Consider the following 27015-nt stretch of genomic DNA (forward strand, 5'->3'; position numbering starts at 1 on the left):
ATAATCGTGGAAATTTCTTTTAAACAATATTGCTCAAAATCATAATGTCTCTTTTAGATATGTTGACAAATGTCCTCAAAATATATTTAAGTTTTGTAACAAATAATATAGATTTAAAATCTTACATTAAAATCTCATTCATTTAAAATCTCTTAATTTGCATAGTACAAGTTAACTTTGGTCTGCAAATTAATAATAAACATAAGAGTCAAGGAGACTGTTAAATGCACTTCAGAGACCAAAGATTTTTAAGCACCATCAAATAACTCCAGAAGCACTCACTTAGATGCAAGCAATTGATATGATAATTACACATCATTTTTATTTATTCATTAAAACAGGGATCCCCTAAGGTGCCCTTGTAGGAAATAATGTGGCTAGCCTACTTATTTCTAGTAACCCTTTTGCTATTTCTAAATTCTCTGTAAGATCACTTTATGCTTTATGCTATGACTTACCTTCCTCTCTTCCTTTGGATCATACAGTAAATTGGTAGCACAACATACTTCCACACTGAAATTTTGACTAGCTCAAGATCTAATTCCAAAACCCTCACTTCTCCCCCTATATTCTGTGATTCCTTGGAAGAGGTGCTCCTGTGGACCCAGGATAGTGCCTGGAACATAGTAGGAATTGGCTAAATATCTGTTGATTGACAGTTCTTCCAAGATACCATTTACTGAAGTGGACTTGGATTTTCTACAGAGAATACATGAATCAAATGGAAAAATATCTTCTGTTTTTTTTTTCTTCCTCCTTTACCAGTCTTTGTTCCCAAGTATTCATGGTAAGATAAGGACTTCCTATCTGTGAGAAAGAGATGACTTCTGGGCATTCAGGTGGGAAGGGAGGGGCATGTGATCTGGCCTATGGATTTGGAAACTACATCTGCCAGCTTTTTCAGAGGGGAGAGCTGGGCATCAAATATGTTGCTTTCCCAAGGCACCAGTCATCAGTTAGCTCCATTAGTCCTAAAACACCATGTTGAGTGCATTTGCTGGTACTGTGCTGGTTCTAGGTAATGAACATGATAGAAGAGAGAATTTAGACTTGTTTAGAGAAGAATGAAAGTGGGGCATGTAGCTCAGTTGGTAGAGTGCTTGCCTCAAGTGTACAAGGCCCTGGATTCAATCCCCAGCACCAAAATCAAAAAAAAAAGATAGGAATGATACTTGTGATTTTATTTGTTTGCAGTGCTGGGATCAAACCCAGGATCTTGGGTATCGTAGGTAAGCACTTTACCACTGAGCTACACCTCCAGACTGAAACTTACTTGTATGTCTAAATCCTTAGCTGAGGTGATTTCTTACAGCCTATTGAGATCCATCATACCAAACATTAATGCATTTTTAGCAAAAGTATAACCCAATTCCTCAGTTTAGTTGTAAGTTTCAAAGAACATGATTTGTTGCTTTCTTGTCTTCCATAAGGAAAATTTCTAGCCTACAGGCCATAATCAGAGAAAGAAAAATTCTTAGAAACAATGTAAATACACATTAGATATTTAAGATTTTATTTGAACAACTTAGAATGCTCAGATTTATGAAGCTGAGCATTTTTAAGCCACCTAAAGGAAAAGTAGTTGCATTTTTACTTTTTGTTCCAAAACATCATTAAACCTTCTTTCCTCTCATCTCTAATTCCTGACCATGAACCCTAATATTACAGGAGCAGGCTTCTATTTGTACAGCCTTCACCTAACTCAACATAGTCTTTGTGTCCTTCTAAAGGGTCACAAATCCTCTTAATTCAATTAGCAAATATATGATCACTGCCAGAGGTTTCTCTTCTGACACTTCTCCCCTCTGAATATGGACAGGTGGAACACAACCTGCCCCAGGTTTTAGAACATTTTAAAATTCTGTGTCTTTCCATGAATGACAAATCACCCCACCCCCATATACCTGAGAGAGAAAGAGATAAAGAATTTTAAAAATTGGAAAGTATGGTCCAGGACCAAGAGAAACATAATATCTGTTTCAAATATGTTTTCCTTAGTTCCATTGATTCAAGTCATAAATAAAAGCACAGAGTAATTTACATGATAATTTCTTTTGAAAACAATGACCAACATACCTCGCATATATTTTTTATTTAATTTTTTTTCATTGGTGTATACTTTGTTTTTGTTTTGAGGATGGAACTCAAGCCTTCCTGGATGCTAAACATGTGTTGTACCACTGAGCTACATCTGCTACCCTAAAGCAATCTTTTAAAAGTTTGTTCTACATATATATTCTTGTTCTAGATGTTCTTTTTTGAGAGAGAGAGAGAGAGAGAGAGAGAGAGAGAGAGAGAGAGAGAGAGAATATGAATCTTTTTTGTAGATGGACACAACACAATGCCTTTATTTTTATGTGGTGCTGAGAATTGAACCCAGGTCCCGCCCGTCCTAGGGGAGCACTATACCTCTGAGCCACAATTCCAGGCCCTCTAGATGTTCTTAAGAGTGGAAACTATCTCATTCATCTTGGATGCATGGCTCCTGGGGACGCTTAGTAAATGTTTTTTGAGTGAGTGAAAGGAATTTAAATCACTATTTATTCTGTATCTTTCTTGTCCAGGGAATCCTGATTTTGTCCATCTAGGATTACCTCCACGTCATCTAGGAGAATGAATGAGTTTCAGTCTAGTGTTTGAAGCATGATTCAATGTTAGGTGGACCAACTTCAACTTGACTCCAGACTCTAAATTGATTAACATTGCCATTAGCACTATAACAAAGATGTTATGGTCACCATTTACAAGGCTGTCTTATTCAATCCCTGCCAGTCTTCTAGGATTGCTATAGGTTTGTGATATTTAATGACTGGGAAGGACTGGCTCAGAGATACAATAGATGGCAGGTTCACCTTTTACAACTCTTTCTCAGCTTATCCAGAGGGGCAGGAGCTGGACCCATCAAAGAGAGATGGTAAGGACTTATACATATTATCTAAATTCTTTCTCATGTGGCTACTACACCTTTATCTAAGGGTAAATTTAAGTACTAAGAGTGTCAATTTAATTACTTTCTTAAATATTACAAATAATTCAAGATAAAAAATGGAGAACTGGGCACAATAGTGCACACCTGTGATCCCAACAGCCTGGAAGGCTGAGTCAGGAGGATCACAAGTTCAAAGTCAGCCTCAGCAATTTAGTGAGACTTCATCTTAAAATAATAAATAAAAAAGGGCTGATGATGTGGCTCAGTGGTTGAGTGCCTGTAGGTTCAATCCCTAATACCAAAAATGGAGAATTAATAAAAGCTTTGTAATATTTTCTCTGTTATTCATTGAAAAATAGAATGATTATAATAGAGATTCATTTAAAAATGATAAATACTACATTAAACATCTTATTTAAATATAAAATATATTACTAATTTGACAGTCCTTTGATTGGGGGCTGCTGATTAGAGCTCTGTGTTATCTCTTTTCCTTTTCTTTTTTTTTTTTCTAGTACTGGGGATTGAACCCCGGACCTTGTGCATGATAGGCAAACATTCTACCACTGAGCTACACCCCTAACTTTATTCATTAGGCATACAGAAACATATTGCCTATTAGTTCTGGTTTTATTCTAATTGGAATGAAAACTTAAGATACTTTCAAAACACTCTGCCTATAGAAGCCTAGATTTTTTTTCCAGTTTAGTCTCCTAGCTTTTACAGTTGTCTTGACCTCAAAAAGCAATTCAACAGCAATTTTAAAGGTCACATAATTACATATTCTCTTTCTAAAACAATTTAGCTTCATAAAACAAAACACATTTGAAAGACACGATTCACATTTAAGGTATACAAGTCAATATTTTTAGTATATTCATGGGGTTATACAAATATCACCATGATTTTAGAATAGACTACTGTCATCATCCCATAGAAGAAACCTCATACCCACTACCAGTCACTCCCCACATACCTCCTCCTATGCTCCCAGCAGTAGGTAAACCACTAATCTACTTTCTGTTATAGGTATTTACCCATTCTGGATGTTTTGAAATCAAGGGAAAACCAGAATAAACCCTCTAGGCTAAACTTATTTGACCTGCTCTTTGTTAACTTCCAGTCACCTTTCATCATGCCTCAGAATATAAATATCCAAATCTTGGTGGGTAGATTTGAGACTTGGGTCTCTTGTCTCCTCACAATTAGTTGCCTTGTGAATTAACTTTCTTTTTTGCAAATCTCTTTTTTTCATAGATTGGTATATTTCATGGTGAGTAAAATGACCTGGTTCAGTAACAGTTTCATATAAGTATAATTATATAACATGTAGTCTTTTGTATTTGTCTTCTTTGACTTAGCATATGATTTTAAGATTCATACATGTTGAGGCATGTATCAGTACTTGGTTCCCATTTATGGCCAAATAACATTCCATTGTGTGGATATATCACAATTTGTTTCCCCATTCATTAGCTGATGGACATTTTCCACTATTTACTTATCGTGAATAATGCTTCTTACGATATTCACATACAAGTCTTGTTTGTGAACATATGTTCTTAATTCAATTGGTGTAAAGCTAGGAATGAAATTAGTAGGTCTAATGGTAAGTCTATTTTTTAACTTTTTGAGGAAGTGCCAAACTGCTTTCCAAAAAGGCTGCACTATTTTACATTCCCCTCCAGCAATCCATGAGAGTTCCAACTTTTCAATTCTCACCAATACTTGTTATTTTCCAGGGTTTGTTTGTTTTTGTACAGGGAATTGTACATAAGGGGTACTCTGCCACTGAGCTACATCTCCAGCCCTTTTTATTTTTTGAAACAGGATCTTTACAAGTTGCTTAGGGCCTTGCTAAATTGCTGAGGCTGACCTCGAACTTGTGATCCTCCTGCCTTAGCCTCATGAGTTGCTAGGATTGTGGGCATAAGCCATGGTGCCCAGCTACTTTCCAGATTTTAAAAATGTCCTAGTGGGGGCTGAGGTTGTAGCTCAGTGGTAAAGCACTTAAGCATGTATAAGGCATTGGGTTCAATCCTCTTCAATGCATAAAATTAAATTTAAAAATAAAGGTATGTGTCCACCTACAACTAATAAAATATTTTTTTAAATGTCCTAGTGGGTGTGAAGTGATGTGTTATTGTGGTTTTGATTTGCATTTCCCTAATGGCTAATGATGAGCATTTTCATGCGGTTGCTGGCCATTTGTACATCTTCTTTGGAGAAATGTCTACTTAAATCCTTTGCCTAGAGGGGTGCAATGGTACATGCCTGTAATCCCAGTCGCTCAGGAGGCAGATGAGTGCAGTGGTACATGCCTGTAATCTGAGTGGCTCAGGAGGCTGAGGCAGGGGGATCGCAAGTTCAAAGCCAGCCTCAGTAATGGCGAGGTGCTAAGCAATTCAGTGAGACCCTATCTCTAAATAGAAAGCAAAATAAAGCTATGGATGTGGCTCAGTGGCTGAGTGCCTCTGAGTTCAATCCCTGGTACCCCCTGCAAAAAAAAAAAAAATCCTTTAACTATTTTGACTTGTGTCATTTATGCCAAAGATCCATCTTGGTCCTAAAGCAGGATTTTTAAACCTCATCATGATTGATAATTTTTAGTTGGACAATTCCTTGTGGAGGCTGGCTTGAGCAATGTAGGATGTTAAGTAGCATCCCTGGCCTCTATTCACCAGATGCTAGTAGCAATACCCACATAGTAATCAAATTATCTCCAGACATTGCAAAATAACTCTTGTGGTGTTTGTAGGGAAAATCTCCTGTAATCAAGAACCACTGCTATAAATGATCCTTTTGAAAAACTTAGAAACATAACTCAGTTTTAGTGGAATAGTAGAGACAGAAGCCAGTCTGAGTGAGTTGGAGATGATTTAAAATGTAAAAAAGTGAATAGATCCTATGAATATGAACTGCCCTTCCCAAATCTGATTGCTCATGAGTTAACTAACCATATAAGAGATAAATATCAAGGCAAAAATGAGAATAAGTTGATATTATAAAATAAACAATAGTTTAACACAACAAAATAAAGGAGTTATAACACAATATATGAAACAATCTAGAATGATACGGTTTCTAAGAAGGAAAATTCACTGTGAGCTGGTCTTTGGGGGAGAACTTAACCCTCCCATGCATGAAGTACAAATAACTGTTAGGCAAGCTCTTGGTTTCATTTATCATGCTAGTCTCATCTCTTATTGGACACATCTGTATATCTATCTTAGACACAGATTTCATAGTTTCAAGGAATGGCACTCACTAAGTTAGCTCTTTCAGAAGGGTGATATCCAGGGTAGAGAATGCAAAGGATTATCTTATAAAATCCACAGAAAGCTGAAAAGCATGCCTCAGCAAAAACAAGAATCAGGGCAGCTTTGAGAAGCCCTCAGAAGGGACATTCACTCCATTTATTCTAATACTCTGCCTACAGCTCAGCTCTTGACCCATTTAGCGTCCATCTGTTCTTCTTATTCTTTTTGTGTGTATGTGTTACTGGGGACTAAACCCAGGAACATTCCACCTCCAAGCTATATCCCAGTCCATTTTTTTTAAAAAATTTATTTTGACATAGAGTCTTACTAAGTTGCCCAAGCTGGCCTCAAACTTGAGATCCTCTTGCTTCAGCTCCCTGAGTTGCTGGTATGCACCACTGCACCCCACTCTCATTCTTATTCATGAATGAAGAAATATGAAGATATGAGAAACCACTGAAAAAGCAATGACTTGGTGCTCTCCCTCTTTTGAGACCAGGTTTCACTATGTTGCCCAGGCTGGTCTTAAACTCCTAGACTCAAGCAATCTTTTGACCTCAACCTCCCAAGTAGCTGGGACTACAGGGACATGCCACAATGTCCAGGTTGACTCTTAATAAGGTGTCCCAACACAATTTTCCTGGGCTGTGGGGCAAAGCAGTTTTCATAAAAGGGGTAGGGTTTGATGACAGAGAAATAAAGAAATAGGGCCATATCATAGATCCTTAAGAAATTCTAATTCCATAGAGATTTTCTCCATTCCCCACCCCCACCACTATCTTCTAAAATATTTATTTTACTGCCCCCCAAAACACACAAAACACCTCACAAAACACCTATGGTTTGCCATCTGAATACACAGTTATCACCATCAATCTCTTTCCTTCAGTCCACGTAGCACTGTGGGTTTTTATGTTTGTTTTCTTTTGTTTTTGGATACTGGGAATTGAATCCAGGACTCTACACATCCTAGGTAGGTGTTCTGTCACTGAACTATATCCCAAGCCCAACAGCACTGTGTTTTTGACTTCAAGTTCCCTGACTTCAGAAACAGGATGGAGGACAAATTGCACATAGTTGTTTCTATTTAATACTGATAGTAGGCAGACATCATCTAAATGGAGATGGGCTATTTTAATAAGAGAAATATAATCCATATGGGGAGTAGTGTCTGAATCTGCTTTATCCTAATCATCCCCATAGTTGGGAACAAAGACTATATAGAGTTGTCAGGAGATGATACTTTTCACTAGTTAATAAAGAGATGCCCTGCCTTCGCAGTCTATTAATTAAGAAGATAATCAGTGCAAGCTTGGAGTTTTGTATTTGAAACTCAAAGGCAATAAGATCAGAACACTACTCAGATTTTTTTTTCTTCATAAAGAAATGAATAACAAATTAGGGCCTCAGAATTAGAGTAATCACATTTTTGAATGATTTCTCCTGAGCATGCTTTTAATAACCTGTATGTGTTGGGTAAGAAGAACAAAGAAGGGCAAAGTTAATTACTCAGAAAAAACTTCATCAAGGAATTTTGGTCACCTTACCCTAGGGTTTCTCAACCTTGCTACTACTGATATTTTGGATTAGACAATTTTTTGTTGTAGGATTGTCCTGTGCATGGTAGGATGCTTAACAGCATTCTGGTCTCTAACCATTAGATACCAGTAGTGCCCCTCCAAGTTGTGACAAGCAAAAATGTCTCCAGACACTTAAAAATGTCCCCTGTGGGGAAAAAAATCACCATTATTGTAAACTACTGAATTAAATTCTACCTTCCTTCTCACTCCCTAGCCTCTAGGGCCTTCTAGGTTTTGGTGTTTGAAACCCTCAGAACAAACCAGGTGAGATGGCACACACCTATAATCCCAGTAACTTGGGAGGCTGAGACAGGACAATTGCAAGTTTGAGACCAGCCTCAGCAAATTAGCAAGGCCCTCAGCATCTTAGTGAGACCCTGTCTCAACATTTAAAAAAAAAAAATAAAAAGGTGGCCGGGATGTAGCTCAGTGGCAAAGTGCCCCATGTTTAATCCCAGTACCTAAAATAAAATAAAATAAAATAAATCCTCAGAACAAAACATCTCATACTAAGCCCCCTATATTTTTCAGGGAATTATTTGAAAACAAATTGAGTGGATCAAAATGATTTATCTGGATAACAGAAGGGTCTCACTGCCTTTCTGTATTGAAAAGTAGTAGACAACAAAAACAAAGGAAGATCTAATGAAAGTATTTATTTGAGGCAAACCTTTGACTTATATTTAATGTCCACAAAATCCTTAGGTGCATTATTAGCCTTATTTTATTGTGGAGAAAACTGAGGCTAAAAGAGGTCAAAACATTTGCTCAAGAACACGTTTTTTTAATTTTGTGGTGGAGGTAGAAGCCTGACATCATGCATTTACACATATTGCCTGAGTTTAGGTACTTAAAGTGCCAGATGCCAAATAAACCAAGGTGACCACTTTTTAAAAAAAATATAATTTTGGGGGCTGGGGATGTAGCTCAGTGGCAGAGCATTTGCCTAACATGTGTGAGGCACTGGGTTCAATCCTTAGCACCACATAAAAACAAAACAAATAAAGTAAAAGCATGCTGTCCATCTACAACCACAAAGAATTATATATATGTGTGTGTGTGTGTGTGTGTGTGTATATATATATATATATATATATATATATATATATATATATATATATTTTTTTTTTTTTTCCCCAGGTGTTGGGGTTGTGGCTCAGTGGTAGAGCACCTGCCTGGCATGTGTGAAGCATTGGGTTCAATCCTCAGCACTACACAAAAATAAATAAAGGTATTGTGATTATATACAACTAAAATAAATTTTTTTAAATATATAATTTTTCTTTTTTTAATATAATTTTTCTTATGGAGAGTTTCAGACTGATACAAAATTAGACAAAAACATACATTGCCATTTGAACTACTCACATACTCCCCACCTTGCCTCAACAGTGATCAACTCATGACCAATGTTGCCTCAACATTACTGACATTTGGGGTGGGATAATTTTTTGTTGTGACATGCACACACACAAGGCCAGGCCAGGCCAGGCCAAGGTCTGACTGATTCGACTGGCAAAAGTACAAGTCACTTTTAGATTCAGACAGTTTATTACTTACATAGACAGCAAAAGAAACAGTAGCTAATGCTGCCAGTTTCTCATAGTCTTATCTTCACTCACTGAAAAAGATAACACTGAAACAAAATGGGCCAGATGAGTCCCACACCCATTGCTCAGGGGCCCACTATAGGCCACAAGTAAGTGGATTTCTATCTATAACTGTATACTGAGAGGAGCAGGGTAGGTACACGCCTCTCCCAACAGAATAGAAGGGGTGATTAGAAACTACCTCATAACAGCATTTCAAGGGAGATAAGGAAGGGTGTGAGAGATGGCCCTGAAACAACTCCTCACAGGCCTCCCATTCTTTCCTGTGCCAGGAGGATCACATTCTCCAGTACTCATATGAACTGTACCTGAAGCCTCTGCCTGCATGACCCAAAGTTGTCAGAGGACCAGGCAGGGCCATCCCCCTCTAGTGGAGGAGTGCCTTGTGCATTATAGGATGCTTAGCTGTGGCCTTCACTCAATAGATGCCTGCAGCACCATCCTCCAAGTTGTAAAAAACAAAAATGTCTCCAGATATTACTAAATTTATTTTGAGGAAAAGTTGTACCCAATTGAGAATCACTGATCTAGAGCTATATCCACTGCCCACATCCAAACAATATACTTTTTTTTCCAGTACTGGGGATTGAACCAAGGGATAGTCTACCAATGAGCTACATCCATGGTCATTTTAGTTTTTATTTATTTATTTATTTTGGTATGGGCTTGAATCTAGGGGTGCTTAACCACTGAGCCAAATCCCTAACCTTTTTATTTTTTTAGTTTGAGACAGAGTCTCACTAAGTTACTGAGGCTGGTCCTGAACTTGAAATCCTTCTGCCTCTATCTCCCGAGTCACTGGGATTACAGGTTTGTACCACTGTGCCTAACTACAGTATATACTTCTAAAAATTGGAAAATATAAACATAATAGCATTATTACACCCCCAAATTAACAATTTCTTCATGTATTCAGAAATTGTTCAGATTCTAATTGCCTCACAAATGATGTTTTTATACTGTTTGAAATGGGATACTAATAACATACCCACACATTATGACTAATTGATGGTTTTTAAATCTCAATCCATAGGTTTATTGCACATTTTTTTTTTTTGGTTGAAGAAACAAAGTTTTTCCTATGGAGCTTCTCACAACTTTGATTTTACTGATTGCTTCCCCATTGTGTTAAAATATGTTTTATTCCTTCTGTATTTTTTTGTAATTTAGTCTCAGATCAAGAGGTGGGATCAAAGCCAGGTTCTATTTACTTGAAAGGCATATTTCATATATAGTACAGAAGTCCAAAATATTTAGGGTGGTCTTTTTGTCATCTTATCAGTGGTTAATGCTCAGAGCATAGATCTAATCATTCATTGGGGGGTTAGGAAGCAGGGATAATTCATTGCATTCTTCATTATTTTCTTATCTTCTTCATTACTCATTCTGAGATACTCCTATTTAGACAATTTGTATAGGAAAGGTAAGATGAATGTCTGATTCCTTCTCTGTAGTTTCCAGTTTTCAAAGTAATGCATTTGTTTTCTAGAACCCACCAAAGTTTTAGGGGTTCTCCCCCACCCATAGTACTGTGAACTCATGGGCTTAAATATATCTAATGGGTTTCAGTCCATTGCAGTTCTTATCCTTATTGATACTTAAACTTTCCATCTTTCACAGGAATCTCTTCAAGATGTCTCATAATTTTGACAATTTCTATCATTTTTAAAAGTATATACACACACGCACACACACAAAGTATTGTTATATCCACAGTCTTACTTGGTAAATCCCTGTACTTACTATATTTTTATAATTTCTTTACAACGATATTAAAGCGTGAACCTCAGGCAACATCTGCCAACTTGATCAAAATTCAAATTGAGGGACCTTACTTGACCTACTGAGTTAGATCCTCTGGGCCCCAGAAAACTATGGTTAACAAATGCTACAGGTGGTTTCTATGAACATTAAAGCTCTAAAACCTTTGCTCTACAATAATTTACTTCTGAGCCTAATTTTGGGTATCTAATGCTTTCCATTTTAGACAGGGTCACAGGGATTATCTCATCACCTTTAAGAATCTCCCACCACAATAGGCCACTCTCTGTTCTTATTGGCTATCACTAGTAGCATAATCATCTTGGAAGGAAGTGTTTCTGATATTTTTGAAACAACTATAAGTCAATGAATGTTTGACATGTTTATGACAAATCTAAATTATACCTAAAATTTAGATATGAGTATATAATAACTGGTTCTCAGTTATTGATTAGTTGTCATGATGGAAATTTCAAAAGACTTATTCCAAATGGTTTTTTGTTTGTTTGTTTGGTGGGGGAGTACCTGGGATTGAACTCAAGGGCACTCGACCACTGAGACACATCCCCAGCCCTATTTTGTATTTAGAGACAAGGTGTCACTGAGTTGCTTAGCACCTTGCTTTTGCAGAGGCTGACTTTGAACTCTCAATTCTCCCATCTCAGCCTCCCGAGCCACTGGGATTACAGGCACCTGGCCCAAATGTGTTTTGAACAATGATGATATTACATGTGCTAGGGACTGCTATGGTTTACTGTCATGGTTTTACTCCTTTTGAGTTTCTATGGTTGAGTGGTAGTATAAGTTTATTCAAACCATTTTGAATAAAGTATTATTTTTATTTGAAGCTGTGCTTATCTCATGCTGTCTTGATTACTTAGGAGAATATTTTACTATAAAAGGATGGTTTCTGTGGAGGCCCATTGGCTACATTACTCTCAAGCACCTGTCGGTGAGCCATTTGACATAGTCTCTCACCTGACACTTTAGTAGTAGACTAGGTGTGTAAAAGGATTGTATTTGGACATATTGAAGGTTTTTACCTAGCCAGTTTCTTGGGACACATACACGAATAAGCCTTCTCTTGATGCAAACAAAGTTGTCTTGAAAAAAATCATTGTTTTGGGATCAAAATCCATATGTTAATAAAGCCTCTCATCTGTGATTTACCATAGTGGTTCTGAACTTTTAAAAGTCCTGATGCTGAACCCCAGGTCAATGAGACCAGAATCTGTAGGGTGTAGAAACCAGGACTCAGCGATATTCAACTCACCAGGTAATTCTAATATACAATCAAGGTTGAGAAACGTAAGGAGTGAAGACAATAAGATCCTTCATTAAGACATACCAGACCCCCAAAGTATTAGATTCTCTTTTTTTCTAAAATAGGATATTTAGGCTTGGCCCAGTGTGGCATGTGCCTATAATCCCAGCTAATTGGGGGAGCTGAGGCAGGAGGATCTCAAATTGAGACCAGTTTGGACAACTTATTGAGACACTGTCTCCAAACGAAATTTAAAAGGCTGGAGATATAGCTCAGTGATAGAGTGCTTGACTAGCATGTGCCAGGACCTGGGTTCAATCCCCAGCACCACATACAAAAATATGGTATTTGGTATACTTGTGGGCTTTTGGAAACATCATTTCTTGCCCACATCACCCATTATTATTCAGAGATGTACATGTCACTCACAGAGAAGTAAACACAGTGAATCCAGTTCTGGTTACATTGCAGAGGAAGAATCCATCAATGCTACTTTTTGAAAGATTAAAGAATGTGAAAGCATTTGTTTTCTTCTGTTAGGGATGGAACCCATGGCCTCAGGCATGCTAGATAAGCACTCCGCCAATGTTCTGCATCCCCAGCCGTGGCATCTTCTTAAGTGTGTTTTGTAATGACATTCTGCTTTGGCATCTACTGATTGAGTCAAATATTAAATTTATAGGGGCTTAATAAAAGCTTTTATCTAGCTAGGTTGTATCATTAAATGTCAAACAAACTAAATGAAAAGCTTTCAACATGAAGGCTATCCAGAAAGCAAAATGATTAGAGCATTGCAAATGTTGAGATACCAAAGCAGCAGGCAATGTACCTGGGCTTTGAAGTCCCACAGCCCTGAATTGGAAACTTGGCTGTTACTAACCATCTCTGTGACATTGGACAAATTATTTAACGTCTCTAAGTACCACTTGTTATCTGCAAATTGGGCATGATGCCTATATCTGACAAGGAGTAGGGATTCATAAATTACTATTAAAATCATAATCCACATTTTGTTCAGAATATCTGGAGGTCCAGCTCATGCTAAGAAAGGTGTGGTAGGTTGAATAAAAACCTCTCAAAGATGTCTGTTAATGGTCCCAAAGTTGTCTTTACATAGCTAAAGTGACTTTACAGACGTGATTCAGTTAAAGATCTTGAGGTGAGAGCAAGTGTCCTGGTGGGCCTAATGTAATCACAAGGGTCCTTTTAAGTGAAAAGAGGGAAACAGACAACTTAGAAGATGAGACTGTGAAAGATGGAAACAGACAACTTAGAAGATTAAGACTGTTATAGCAAAGGCTAGAATGATGCAATTGCTGGTTTTGAAAATGGAAGAAAGTGGGACATGAGCCAAGTAATGCAGGCAGCCTCTAGAAGCTGGAAGGGAAATGGATTCTCCCTTAGAGCCTCCAGAAGAAATGCAATTGTGCCAATACATTGATTTTAGCTCACTGAGACCCATTTCAGACTTCTGACCCTGGTCCACACTTATGATAATACACCTATGTTGCTTTTAGACACTGTTTGTAATAAATAGTTGCAGCAGCCATATGGACCTAATACAGAAGATTAAACCAAATCTTTCTGTGCATTCAAAGATTCTGAGTGCAGGTTTACAAGATGAAGAGTCACTTTGGAGACCAAATCTTCAAAATCTATTAGTACAAATCTAAGGATTATAATAATAGTTTAATTGTGAATAAATGTATCCATCCTGGCATTAGATAGTCTTCATTATTCAACTAGCCAGTTGAACTCATTGGTGTCACATTTGAAGGCTACAGGCAAAATCCTTAGGATCCTGCAGTATTAGCTACAGTGCTAGGAAAGTGAGCCTAGTGGTTCAGTAAGAAGGAATAAAAGTGGATATGGCAGATCAATAACCAAGAAAGACAACTCTTTAACAGTATATGAACAGGTGTAAATGTGGTTAACCATTCTGGAAGACATATGATAATAGTATCAAAAAGCATGTACCAAAAGCTTTAAAAAGGCAAGTACTCTGAGTTAGCAACTCATAAGAAAATTCATCCTAGGGGAAAAACCTGGATTAATATGCATATCATTCACTTACTTAAAAAATCCTTTCATGGTTCCTATAATTGCTTATAGATTAACACCTGGGGATACTAAAGGGCAACAGCAGTATATCCATTTATGTTGAATAATTAAGACTGGCAGGTGTTCATACCCATCATAGCTTGGTATGGACTTGAACCTGGTTAGATTATTAACCTCTGAAGGTCCCTCAACCACTTTTGGTACATTTGGTCTTTTTCCATTAAAATCACCATAAGAGTGATTGTTACTATCTGTTTCAGTGTTAACTTGGTGCCTGGCCTTGTACTTTTATCACCCAATTTTGTGAGTTAAGTAAATTAATTTTTAATATATGTGTGAAATCAAGTCATTGTTAAAAATCACCTACAGTCTTACTTATCCACTGACATCAGATAGTATATTTGGCATGTTGTGAATTCAAAGAATGCTCAAAAACAAGTAAGAATCTTTATCCATTTTTTTTTCGGTTGCATTACGGGTTTGTCATATGTCTGGACCCAAACCCCAAGGAGGAGGAACCAAAATTTATACAGCATTCTTGAATATGATGGCAGCTGCATTTGGAGTTTTGATTAAACTGCACTACATGTGTGATTATTACTTGTAAACAGATGATTAGATATTAATTAGACAATAAGTGATTGTAAAGCACTTAGAAAATAAAAGTGTTTATAAATACCACCAAGTAATAGCAACAATAATTCTTTACTGACTACACAGCTGCTAATGTCAGTTAGACTGATTTATTCCAGCTAAGGGCAACTTTAATTTATGCCATCATATCTGTTTTGATACAGCAAAACAAAATATATTTATAACCATTTTATCATCAACATTTAGATAAATACATCTCATTTTGATTAGAAAAACATCTTTAAATACCTTTTCAAACACAGGTACAACCATCATAGTATGGTGTCCTTGAGTACTAAGAATTCGGGTCCTCCTTATTGCTTGTCTTTCTTACGTCAAATATTTTAAATATTAGATGTAAAAATTTATTTTCATTTATGCAGTAAGTTTTTCATCTTGGGTCTGTTCAGTTTCTCCCCAGAACATTACAACTGTGCTTGGAATTGATAAATTTTGGTCAAATGGATGAGTGAAGGTCACTTTTTTTGGCTATTATAAAAGTGGTAAAAGAATAAAATGCATTTAAGAATGAAACAAAAACAGTTTCCATTTTGTCATTTTTCCAAAAAAAAGTTTTGAAGCTCTATTATATCTCACCATTAATTTTTCTCCTAATGGCCATTATGGGTCATAGCCCTGTATACATCCAGTTCTTAATCCAGTGATGAATCCGGCAATGCTGCCTTGTTAATTTTTAAGTCATACGTAAATGCAGGCACCTACAATGAATCCAGATGCTTGTATGCATGCACAGATTTGAAATGAACTAAATGAATAAAAGTGAAGAGTTCTTAATGTTTCATGCATTCAGAAGAAAAGAGGGGAGGGGTTATACTGAATGATGAGAAGTATATGAGTTAATAACCATGTTAATAAAGCAAATCTAACTACATTAAACAGTAGGGAGTGTAATATGGTGGAAAACTGTTCAACTTTGATTCGGGAGGCCTGGATCAGGTGATACTTCTATCACTCACTGTATGACATTGCCTTGTCATTTTATATGAATTGGTTTATTCATCTGAAAATTTTTAGTATTAAAATTTGGCAATCTCAGTGTGCTAATCTGATATAATTTAATATGTAAAAGTGCCACATGAGAGGTGAAATTGTTTCCACTGCAAAATATTTTTTATTACCATGACTTTCCCACAGTGAATGGAAAAGACATATGCACAACTTTCATTACTTGGTATAATGGAGATTTTTCCAGACTGTCAGGATTTTTTTTTCTTTAGATGGGATCTTGCTATATTGCTCAGGCTGGTCTTTAACTCTTGGGCTCAAGTGATCTTCTTGCCTCAGCCTCCCAAGGAGCTGAACTACAGGTTACAGGTGCACATCATCATGTCCAGCACACATTGTCAGGTCTTAGGCCCTAACTTTAAGCCACATCTGGAGAATGGGAGATGTGGCTCAAAAAATAAAAATTTGGGGCTCAGTATGTGGTTCAAGTGGTAGCGTGCTCACCTAGCATGCATGAGGTACAGGGTTCAATTCTTTTTTTTTTAGGGGGGGGGAGAGAGAGAGAGAGAGAGAGAGAGAGAGAGAGAGAGAGAGAATTTTAATATTTATTTATTCTTTTTTTTTTTTTTTTTTTTAGTTTTCGGCAGACACAACATCTTTGTTTGTATGTGGTGCTGAGGATTGAACCCGGGCCGCACGCATGCCAGGTGAGCGTGCTACCGCTTGATCCACATCCCCAGCCCCAGGGTTCGATTCTTAGCACCACATAAAAATAAAGATATTGTATCCACCTAAAACTAAAAATTAAATATTTTTTTTAAAATAAAAAAAAATTTGGGGCTGGGTTTGTGGCTCAGTGGTAGAATGCTCACCAAGTATGTGTGAGGCCATGGGTTGGATCCTCAGCACCACATAAAGATAAATAAAGGTATTGTGTCCATCTATAACTAAAAAGTATTTAAAAAATAAAAAATTTAAAAGATGAAAAAATAATGAAATTCCATAAGAGGTAATACTGGTTTCTGGAAATCTTAAATTCTTCTGTCAATTTTACCCTCTATTTTCCATCTTCCTCCCTTCTTTGTAATAAATTCCTTGTTTGGTAAACTTGAGACTGTGAGAAAAAAATGAAAAGTGGAAGAATAGTGGAATCAGGAGTGATGGTATTAGGGAAAGATTTGGAATAAATGTTTTACATGTGGCCTTAGTGATAAATTTTAAGAGCAGTATGGCATCTGGAATGGCATAAAGATTATAGCTAAATAATTTTAAATATTTTGTAGAATTGTCCTAACATTTTAAAACAATGTAGGTAAAATCTCCAGCTGCACTACTAAAGATTGGAAAATAGAAAATAATTTAAAAAAACCTTAAAATTAATGCATTTTAAAAGGCTAAAATATATTTATTAATTACCTTATGATTTGCTTTTATCCACAAGTGATGAGGATGTGAAAGGTATTTTACCATTAAAAATATTAAAGCCAGGTGCTGTGGTGTACTGTTTCATGCCGGTAATCCCAGTGACTTAGGAGGCTGAGACAGGAGGATCATAAGTTCAAGGCCAGCCTCAACAATTTATCAAGATCCTAAGCAACTTAGTGAGACTCTGTCTCAAAAAATAAAGAGGGCCAGGGATGATAAAGCACCCCTGGGTTAAATCCTCAGAACCCACCCCCCCCAAAAAAAATTAGAACTTTACAATGGGGCACTGAAGTATCCTCTTAGTCTGAGAGGACCCAAAGGTAGACCCCAAGGGAAGGATTCAAGTTTACGTAGTTTATTTGGTAGGCAATCCCAGGAAACACCCACAGGAATGTGGGCAAGTGAGGCAAGGAAATACCCCTAAGAGGAGTCTTGTGTAAAGATGCTATCAGTCATTCACACCCTAGGATAAATTGCTGTATTCAGGCAATTAACATTTATCACAGGCCTTCTGAGGGTCTGTGCCAGGCCTAGTGACAGTAGACACGCCTCTGAAGAGAATTAGACCTTTGTCATCACTTCCCTGGGCAACGCTGGACATGTTGACTCCTTTGGGGCTCGAGCTCCTATCTGCAAAAGGAAGACAAAGTCAGAGGGATGCTGTTTGGTCTCAGGATTTCATTCAGTGGGAATCATTTTCCACTGTGCTCTGAAGAAGCCATAAATCATTAGATAAGCAACTGCAAGATACCTTTGTTAAAGTCATTGGTAGAAATTATTGACCTGAGAAGGGCCAAGGTTGTATGTTTTGTGTCACCTCAAAAATGACCCTCCTTGGCAAGAGACAGACAAGAACCACCCCACCACTTTGCATGCTGCGTTCAACCAGAATTGAAGGATTTTCAGCTTCCCCTCTGAAAGGAGAAAGGGCTCTACCTACAGCAGCTCTTGACTGACTTCCGTGTATATTTGGCTTTCTGTAATTTTGCTTTTGAAGAAAAGTTTTCCAGCTTGAATATTAAACCTGAACACTTCTGAAAGTGACCTGACGAGAAGATTTTAGAATATCTATGAACCTATCAGCTCTGATGGCTTTTAGTGTCTTGCAGTTTTCCCTGTTTTCTGTAGGTGCCTGGGCATGTTCCCAGGGACAGAGAGGTCTAGGCACAGGACTCTGGACCAAGGTGTTTCCATGAGCTGATCATCCAGGCCTTGGCTGCTGTGTCCCAGTATCGGTGTGGTAGTGGAGGAGGTTCTGCGGAAGCATAGGGGCTGTTCCTCCAGTTTTCCCAAGGCTACTCCTAGGCTGATCAGAGCCTGTCCTACCTACATGGTGGGAGAAAGCTTCCCCAGAAATGTAACCATCGTCGCTCCAGAATTATATTGTAAGAAGTGCATTCCTGGCCACTGTGCAGAAAGAGGTTTGGGGCTGCAGTAATTCCTCTGGTATCACAGTGAAGCAAGCAAAATGTAGTTGAAAAAAGAAACCTAAGAGGAAGGGCCCGTCTGCACAGTGATCTCATTGATGTGAAGAAACTCTGAATATAAAACATCTGATGCCCTGGCACTTGCCCCTAGCCCCGAGTTGGAGCTGTTTCTGTGGTTGTTCCAAAACAAGTCTCTTAACAACGTCGAAAGAAATGTTAGGGCACTCTCTCAACCTGCTTTCAGATACCAGGAAGTGCTAAAGTCACCAAGTGACTTGAGCTGACTGAGAGGGGGACAGCCTGCTGCTGGGCATCAGGGATGCTCAGACCCCACCTCCTCTTGGGGTGCATCAGAATGGAGGGTGGGAGGCCGGCTGGAATGGTTTATGGAAGGCCACAGGCTTGAGAGCAAACACCTGCCCAGTCCTTTAAGCTCCGCACACTTAGGATCCCAAGATCTGGCAGGCACTTTGCCAAAGGCCGCCAAGCAGCCACCACACAGGTGGGAAGCAGGGGTGGCCCTGGGCCTGGGACTCAGCATCTGCACGTGGTTCTGACTGCAGCAGAATATGGGCTTTGGGACTGAGACGTGACATGCTGGGAACACAGGGAGATCCGTAAAGCAGAAGGCATTTCCTCTCAGCCTGGAGGGATGGAGGCAAAGCAGAGGTCAGTGAGCAGTGAGGGTCATGGTGGCCACTAAGGGACAGTGCAGAGGGATTGGCCAGGGCCACACCTTAGTGAGCTTTAAGACATCCCAGCTTGTGTGAGACTCTGGCCAAGCACAAGCTCAAATCTGAGGCACATGGTAGGTATCAACCTCATTCACTGCCATTGTAACTGGGAGAAGAATACAAAGGAAATCAAGAGAATCCAGTGTCCAGGGAGTCCTAATTAGATAGATTTTGTTCCAACTGGGAGGATGAGGACAGACGTGGTGTGAGGGACTTGGTTGGAGTGGCAGGTGGGCAAGACCAAGAAAGTCTTGTGGTGGTGATCAGGCTACCCAGCCGAGGCCACTATGTCTCTTTGGTCTGTTATCCTGTGGCGGGATCTAAACAGGCTCAGGCATGGTCCTCTGCAGAGTCTAGGTGGTGTGTTTGCTGCTGCTTGGTGAGGAAGCTCAGAGGGTCTGCAGTGTGTAAGTGTTGGGGATTTATAATAGTTGCCATTCTGATCAGAGTGAGAGGAGATCTTAGAATGGTTTTGATTTGCATTTCTCTAATTGCTAGCGATGGTGAACATTTTTTTCATATATTTGTTGATTGATTGTACATCATCATCTGAGAAGTGTCTGTTCAGGTCCTTGGCCCATTTATTGACTGGGTTATTTGTTTTTTTGTGTGTGAGTTTAGCTTTTTGAGTTCTTTATATACCCTAGAGATTAGTGCTCTATCTGATGTGTGAGAGGTCAGAATGGCAGCTATTATGAATACAAACAACAATTAGTGTTGGCAAGGATGTGGGGGGAAAGGTACACTCATACATTGCTGGTGGGGCTGAAAACTGGTGCAGCCAATATGGAAAGCAGTATGGAGATTCCTTGGAAAACTGGGAATGGAACCACTATTTTTTTTTTTAAAGAGAGAGTGAGAGAGGGGAGAGAGAGAGAGAGAGAGAGAGAGAGAGAGAGAGAGAGAGAGAGAGAATTTTTTTAATATTTATTTTTTAGTTCTCGGCGGACACAACATCTTTGTTGGTATGTGGTGCTGAGGATCGAACCCGGGCCGCATGCACGCCGGGCAAGCGCACTACCGCTGAGCCACATCTCCAGCCCTGGAACCACTATTTGACCCAGCTATACCCAAAGGACTTAAACAGCATACTACAGGGACACAGCCACATCAATGTTTATAGCAGCATAATTCACAATAGGTAAACTGAGGAGCCAACCTAGTTGCCCTTCAATAGATGAATGGATAAAAAAATGTGGCATATGTATATAATGGAATATTACTTGGCAATAAAAGAGAATAAAATCATGGCATTTTCAGGTAAATGGATGGAGTTAGAGAAGATAATGCTAAGCAAAGTTAGCCAATCCCCCAAAACCAAATGCTGAATGTTTTCTCTGATATAAGGAAGCTGATTCATGGTGGGGTAGGGAGGAGGGAGGTAGCATGGGAGGAACAGATGAACTTTAGATAGGGCAGAGGGGTGGGAGGGGTTAGAAATGATGGTGGAATATGATGGACATTACTATCCAAAGTACATGTATAAAGACACAAATTGGTGTGAATATACTTTGTATACAACCAGAGATATGAAAAATTGTGCTGTATATGTGCAGTAAGAATTGTAATGCATTCTGCTGTCATGTATAAATAAATTTTTTTAAAGTGTTGGGAATTTCCCCCCAATGAGCCTACCAATTCTATCAGTTTAACTCTCTCTTTGTTGCTTGTTTCGAACAGGTAGAGCATGATGTTGCCTGGAAATTTTGGAATTTCTAAGGAAGCAGGCAATTCTATTATAGGAACAAAGACAAGATCATGTTTATATTTTTTAAAGAGAGAGAGAGAGAGAGAGAGAGAGAGAGAGAGAGAGTTTTTAATATTTATTTTTTAGTTTTCAGTGGACACAACATCTTTATTTTATTTTTATGTGGTGCTGAGGATCGAACCCAGAGCCCAGCGCATGCCATGTGAGTGTGCTACCACTTGAGCCACATCCCCAGCCCAATGTGTTTATGTTTTCTAAATAATGGAGCATTTCACGGGTAGTTGAGGCCTCTGGGCTGCCTCTGGTGGGGCTGTTTTAGATTCAGTTGCAGATGGTGAAGGAGCCCAGCCTGTGCCCTCCTGCAGAACAGGGAGGATGGCTGATCTCATGCCCTGTGGTTCCAGCACAGCTGCAGTGGGATCTCCCATCAAGGAAGCCTCAAGGGGAGCTCAGTTGGAACATTTTTTATTAACTTAGAAGATGCTAGATAAGAAAGATTTCAGAACACAGGACAGGTTTAATCAAAGCCAGAGAAGCCTGCACTGTGGGTTCAGAGGGAAGGAAGCATGGGGAGACTCTCGAATATCTGACCTGCTGCTCTGATGCTGGCCTCTGCTCAGGAAAACTGTGGGTCTCCAAAGTGAAGACAATCAAGCTGATCAGGGATCTGCCTGAGCAGGACGGACTCTGACCTGGGGAGAGCGTCCACCCTCTAGGGAGCCTAGCCATGTCCTCTGTGTACATTGCATGACTAATATTGATTATAGAGCCATGTGATGGAATGGTGAGCAAAGGTGGCCACTGGTTACCTTGTGCCCGTCGCCATGGGATCAGTCCTCCTGTAGAATGTGATAGGGCTGGTCACCCTCAGAAGCCTGGGCATGCAGAGCCACAGCTTGTTGCATACAGTACACACTTACCTGGGCAAAAGGAGTCTCCCAATACTCTGTGCCACTCTGACTGCCTTCAACGGCTTCCAGGGAGGCCATGCCACTGTTTGCTGCTGTGAGTGAGGTCATGCCTCTGTTTGTTGTTCCTGGCATAGGCAGGGACCCAGTGTGACACTGAGTGTCCACATTGAGTTGGGGTAACTGGAGGATCTCTACCCACAGATCTAGAGCTGTGTTGCCCCATTTACTAGGATGGGGCAACTCAGTTAAGCACAACATTAACCACATGTTCTTGGTTATTTACAACTTTTGCTATGTGTATCCTTGCTTCCTCTTGGATTATCTGTATAAGTTTAGTAATTTGAGCCCTACTGATAACAAGCTGGGTTTTTCCACAAACAGGACAATCTCCTGGGCACAACGGGAAAAGAAATTTGCAGACAAAAATTCTGCCTTGACAAAGTTCTAAGACAGGTAGGATTTGTTTACAATGGAAAGATGAATTGCCAGGTCTCTGTGGTTCATTTCCACGAAGCAGAAAATGGAAAGAAGATATGTGACTAGGCTGCCTTAGAGAAAGCATGAGCACATCCATGAGTTTAGAGCACATCACATGTCTTTCTGTGTTTCTAGAGAGGTGGAGAATGCCTACCACAGAGTCCACGGGTAGCCATTGGCATCACAGATAGAGCTGAATACATGCAATGATAGCTAGGTGCCATGGAATGGCCAAAAGCTTTTTAGGAGAGAGAACTTCTCCCAGAAGTTATTTTTAAGTTTTTGTTTTTCTTTTTAAAATGATTACCCACTGCTCTACATAAGACATATATTTCAGAAATTTTAGTTGCATAGTAAAATGAAAGCAATAATATTTTCACAATTATTTTTGGTATAATTTAGATATTGAATGTCCAATAAAAAGCTAGGGACTCCAGCTAAATAAAAGAACCCAAAGGGCATCCAGAGGCAACTGCATTTCAATTGTGGACACTCCATCCTTTCATTTCTCTGTGACCAGGCCAAGTGATAAGCTTTAAAAGTCTCACTGATGCTGCAAAGGGATGGTTCGTTCACATGGATGGAGTTCACTCATTACAAACATCGCCATATGAAAATATATCTCAAAGCCAATTCTTGTTTCATTGAAAATATTGGCTGGTTCTGTGGAGTTTTGATAAATAGCACTGTTCATTAAGGCATTTAGTGCAACTTGCTTACTTGAAACTGCTTTCCCAGGCAAAAATCAAAATATGTTATATTTTTAAAATGCCACACACATTTTCTAAAAGACAGCTTACAATAAATAGATAACCAATAGATTGGGAATCTCCTTAGAATAGATCTTTGTCTAGAATCTACTAAATATCTTTAGAAAAGTATTTGCACGTTTAACACAAGTTGATTTCTAGTGAGAAACACAAATTATATTTATCTACTTAAACTAACTCCAGGGGGGCTGGGGATGTGGCTCATGCGGTAGTGTGCTCGCCTGGCATGCATGCGGCCTGGGTTCGATCCTCAGCACCACATACAAACAAAGATGTTGTGTCCGCCGAAAACTAAATAATAAATATCTTTTAAAAATTCTCTCTCCTCCTCTCTCTCTCTCTCTCTCAAAAACAAAACAAAACAAAACAAAACAAAACAAAACAAAACAAAAACCTCCCGGTAGGGTCTTTAACATAACCCTTCCATCCTCCTGTGGCTTCAGGGGTGGGTCTGTGCCAAGGATTAAAGTTCCAGGACACACATTCTTCCTTTTTAAAGATGTTCACTGTCTAGTTTCCAATGTGGGTTAAGAAAAAAACAGCTCAATCGGTAGAAAAGCTGAAGAGCTGTAGGAAAACTGAAAAGCTGTAGAACACTGAAGAGCTGTGGGAACACTGAAGAGCTGTGGGAACACTGAAGAGCTGTGGGAACACTGAAGAGCTGTGGGAACACTGATGAGCTCCAGAACACTGAAGAGCTGTGGGAATCCTGAAAAGCTGTGGGAACACTGATAAGCTGTGGGAATACTGAAGAGCTGTGGGAATACTGATGAGCTGTGGGAACACTGAAGAGCTGTGGGAACACTGAAGAGCTCTGGAACACTGAAGAGCTCAGGAACACTGAAGAGCTCCAGAACACTGAAGAGCTGTGGGAACACTGAAGAGCTGTGGGAACACTGAGGAGCTGTGGGAACACTGAAGAGCTCCAGAACACTGAAGAGCTGTGGGAACCCTGAAAAGCTGTGGGAACACTGATAAGCTGTGGGAACACTGAAGAGCTGTGGGAACACTGATGAGCTGCGGGAACACTGAAGAGCTGCAGGAACACTGATGAGCTGCGGTAACACTGAATAGCTCTGGGAACACTGAAGAGCTCTGGGAACACTGAAGATCTGTGGGAACACTGAAGAGCTGTGGAACACTGAAGAGCTGTGGAACACTGAAGAGCTCTGGAACACTGATGAGCTGCGGTAACACTGAATAGCTCTGGGAACACTGAAGAGCTCTGGGAACACTGAGGAGCTGTGAGAACACTGGAGAGCTGTGGGAACACTGAAGAGCTCTGGAACACTGGAGAGCTGTGGGAACACTGGAGAGCTGTGGGAACACTGAAGAGCTGTGGGAACACTGAGGAGCTGTGAGAACACTGGAAAGCTCTGAAAACACTGAAGAGCTGTGGGAACCCTGAAAAGCTGTGGAAACACTGATAAGCTGTGGGAACACTGAAGAGCTGTGGGAAAACTGAAGAGCTCTGTAACACTGAAGAGCTCCAGAACACTGAAGAGCTGTGGGAACCCTGAAAGCCTGTGGGAACACTGGGGAGCTCTGGAACACTGAAGAGCTGTGGGAACCCTGAAAGCCTGTGGGAACACTGGGGAGCTCTGGAACACTGGAGAGCTGTGGGAACACTGAAGAGCTCAGGAACACTGAAGAGCTGTGGGATCACTGATAAGCTGTGGGAACACTGAAGAGCTGCAGGAACACTGATGAGCTGCAGGAACACTGAAGAGCTGTGGGATCACTGAGGAGCTGCGGGAACACTGAAGAGCTGTGGGAACACTGAAGAGCTGTGGGAACACTGAGATCTGTGGGAACACTGAAGAGCTGTGGAACACTGAAGAGCTGTGGAAACACTGAGGAGCTGTGAGAACACTGGAGAGCTCTGGGAACACTGAGATCTGTGGGAACACTGAAGAACTCTGGAACACTGAAGAGCTGTGGGAACACTGAAGAGCTGTGGGAACACTGAAGAGCTGTGGGAACACTGAGGAGCTGTGAGAACACTGGAGAGCTCTGGAACACTGAAGAGCTGTGGGAACACTGAGGAGCTGTGGGAACACTGAAGAGCTGTGGAACACTGAAGAGCTGTGGGATCACTGAAGAGCTGTGTAACACTGAGGAGCTGTGGGAACACTGAAGGGCTCTGGAACACTGGAGAGCTGTGGGAACACTGAAGAGCTCTAGAATATTTAGGACCTCTGGACCCTGAAGAGCTCTGGAATTCTTTTAATTGCTCCCCCCCTTCCCCTGTGACTCTTCTTCATCCAAGTTCAAGTTGTTTACTTACTTTAGGAACAGTGGCTTTCTCAGGACCTCTCTCCAGGGGCCTCTTGTTACTTCCTCATACTTCCCTACTTTGTAAACCTCCATGAAGGCAACCTCCATGTATCTTATTCATCCTTTCATCCAGATCCATGATCCCAGAATCTGAGACTCCCAGTTGATTTTCCTGGATTAATAAATAAGGGGGCCTATTTATTTACCATAAGTTAATAGGAAATACTTATTTACCATAAGGTAATAGGAAATACTAAAGTAAGTTAGGTCCATAGGGATAGCAGCTCTCCTTCACTTTAGAACTCCTGGAAATACCATCCTGGCCGCAGTGGAGGCCAGGTTGATGGGGCCTGGCAGCAAGCAGGCCATGTAGGAGGGTATGGTGCTAATCCAAGTCAGAAGGTTGAGGGGTCCGATAGGGTGACATGATGCTCACCTTGATGGCTAGCTAGGAATAGGCGGAGGGATAGGAGAAGCTGAGGGTCTCTTTCTGAGTCTGAGTTTGGATCTTTGATTAACATACAGCATATGAGAGGATGAACAGTTTTTCAAGGCAGACTTTGAGTTCGGCTAAGGTGACTGGGCAGTCAGATGGGAGAACCTCACTGGTGCTCATCAGACCAAGTCAGGGGCTGGTGGAGATGTGGCTGCTGACTCCACAGCACCTCTTCCTCTCCTCTCTGTGTGACTTGGGAAACTGACCTCATCTCAAGGTATGTCTGGTTGATTTTAAAGGAATAGGCATGTGCTCCTCTCCTAAAGGAGAGGCAATAAGATATTGGGGAGCCTTCTGGGAAAGGCAGGGTCCTCTTCTCTCCTTGAATTCAGGTGAAGAAGCCCCCAGTCACGGTGTGGAGGCCACAGGAGGAGGCCAACAGTGTGGCCTGCAGTGGAGAGCAAGAACCTGCTTCCTCGTGACACTGAGCTTGTGCATCACCATCACGGAAGCGAGGTACCTCTAGGCTGCCTCTTTTTTTTTTAAAGAGAGAGTGAGAGAGGAGAGAGAGAGAGAGAGAGAGAGAGAGAGAGAGAGAGAAAGAGACAGAGAATTTTTAATATTTATTTATTTTTTTAGTTCTCGGTGGACACAACATCTTTGTTGGTATGTGGTGCTGAGGATCGAACCCGGGCCCCACACATGCCTGGCGAGCGTGCTACCGCTTGAGCCACATCCCCAGCCCCTCTTTTTTTTTTTTTGAGAGAGAGAGAGAGAGAATTTTTT

The 27015-nt window shown here is 40.0% G+C and overlaps 1 protein-coding gene across 1 annotated transcript in view; it reads right to left on the reverse strand.

Moving 5' to 3' along the window:
- The window catches only part of LOC144250958 (DNA polymerase alpha catalytic subunit-like), a 94926-nt gene extending 72549 nt beyond the window's left edge, over positions 1–22377 (reverse strand). The window contains 1 exon segment of the mRNA XM_077794117.1: positions 22279–22377. Within this exon segment, the coding sequence (XP_077650243.1) occupies positions 22279–22377 (99 nt within the window).
- Positions 22378–27015: the final 4638 nt, after the last annotated feature.

Source organism: Urocitellus parryii, chromosome Y (assembly GCF_045843805.1).
Source record: "Urocitellus parryii isolate mUroPar1 chromosome Y, mUroPar1.hap1, whole genome shotgun sequence".
NCBI lineage: Eukaryota > Metazoa > Chordata > Mammalia > Rodentia > Sciuridae > Urocitellus > Urocitellus parryii.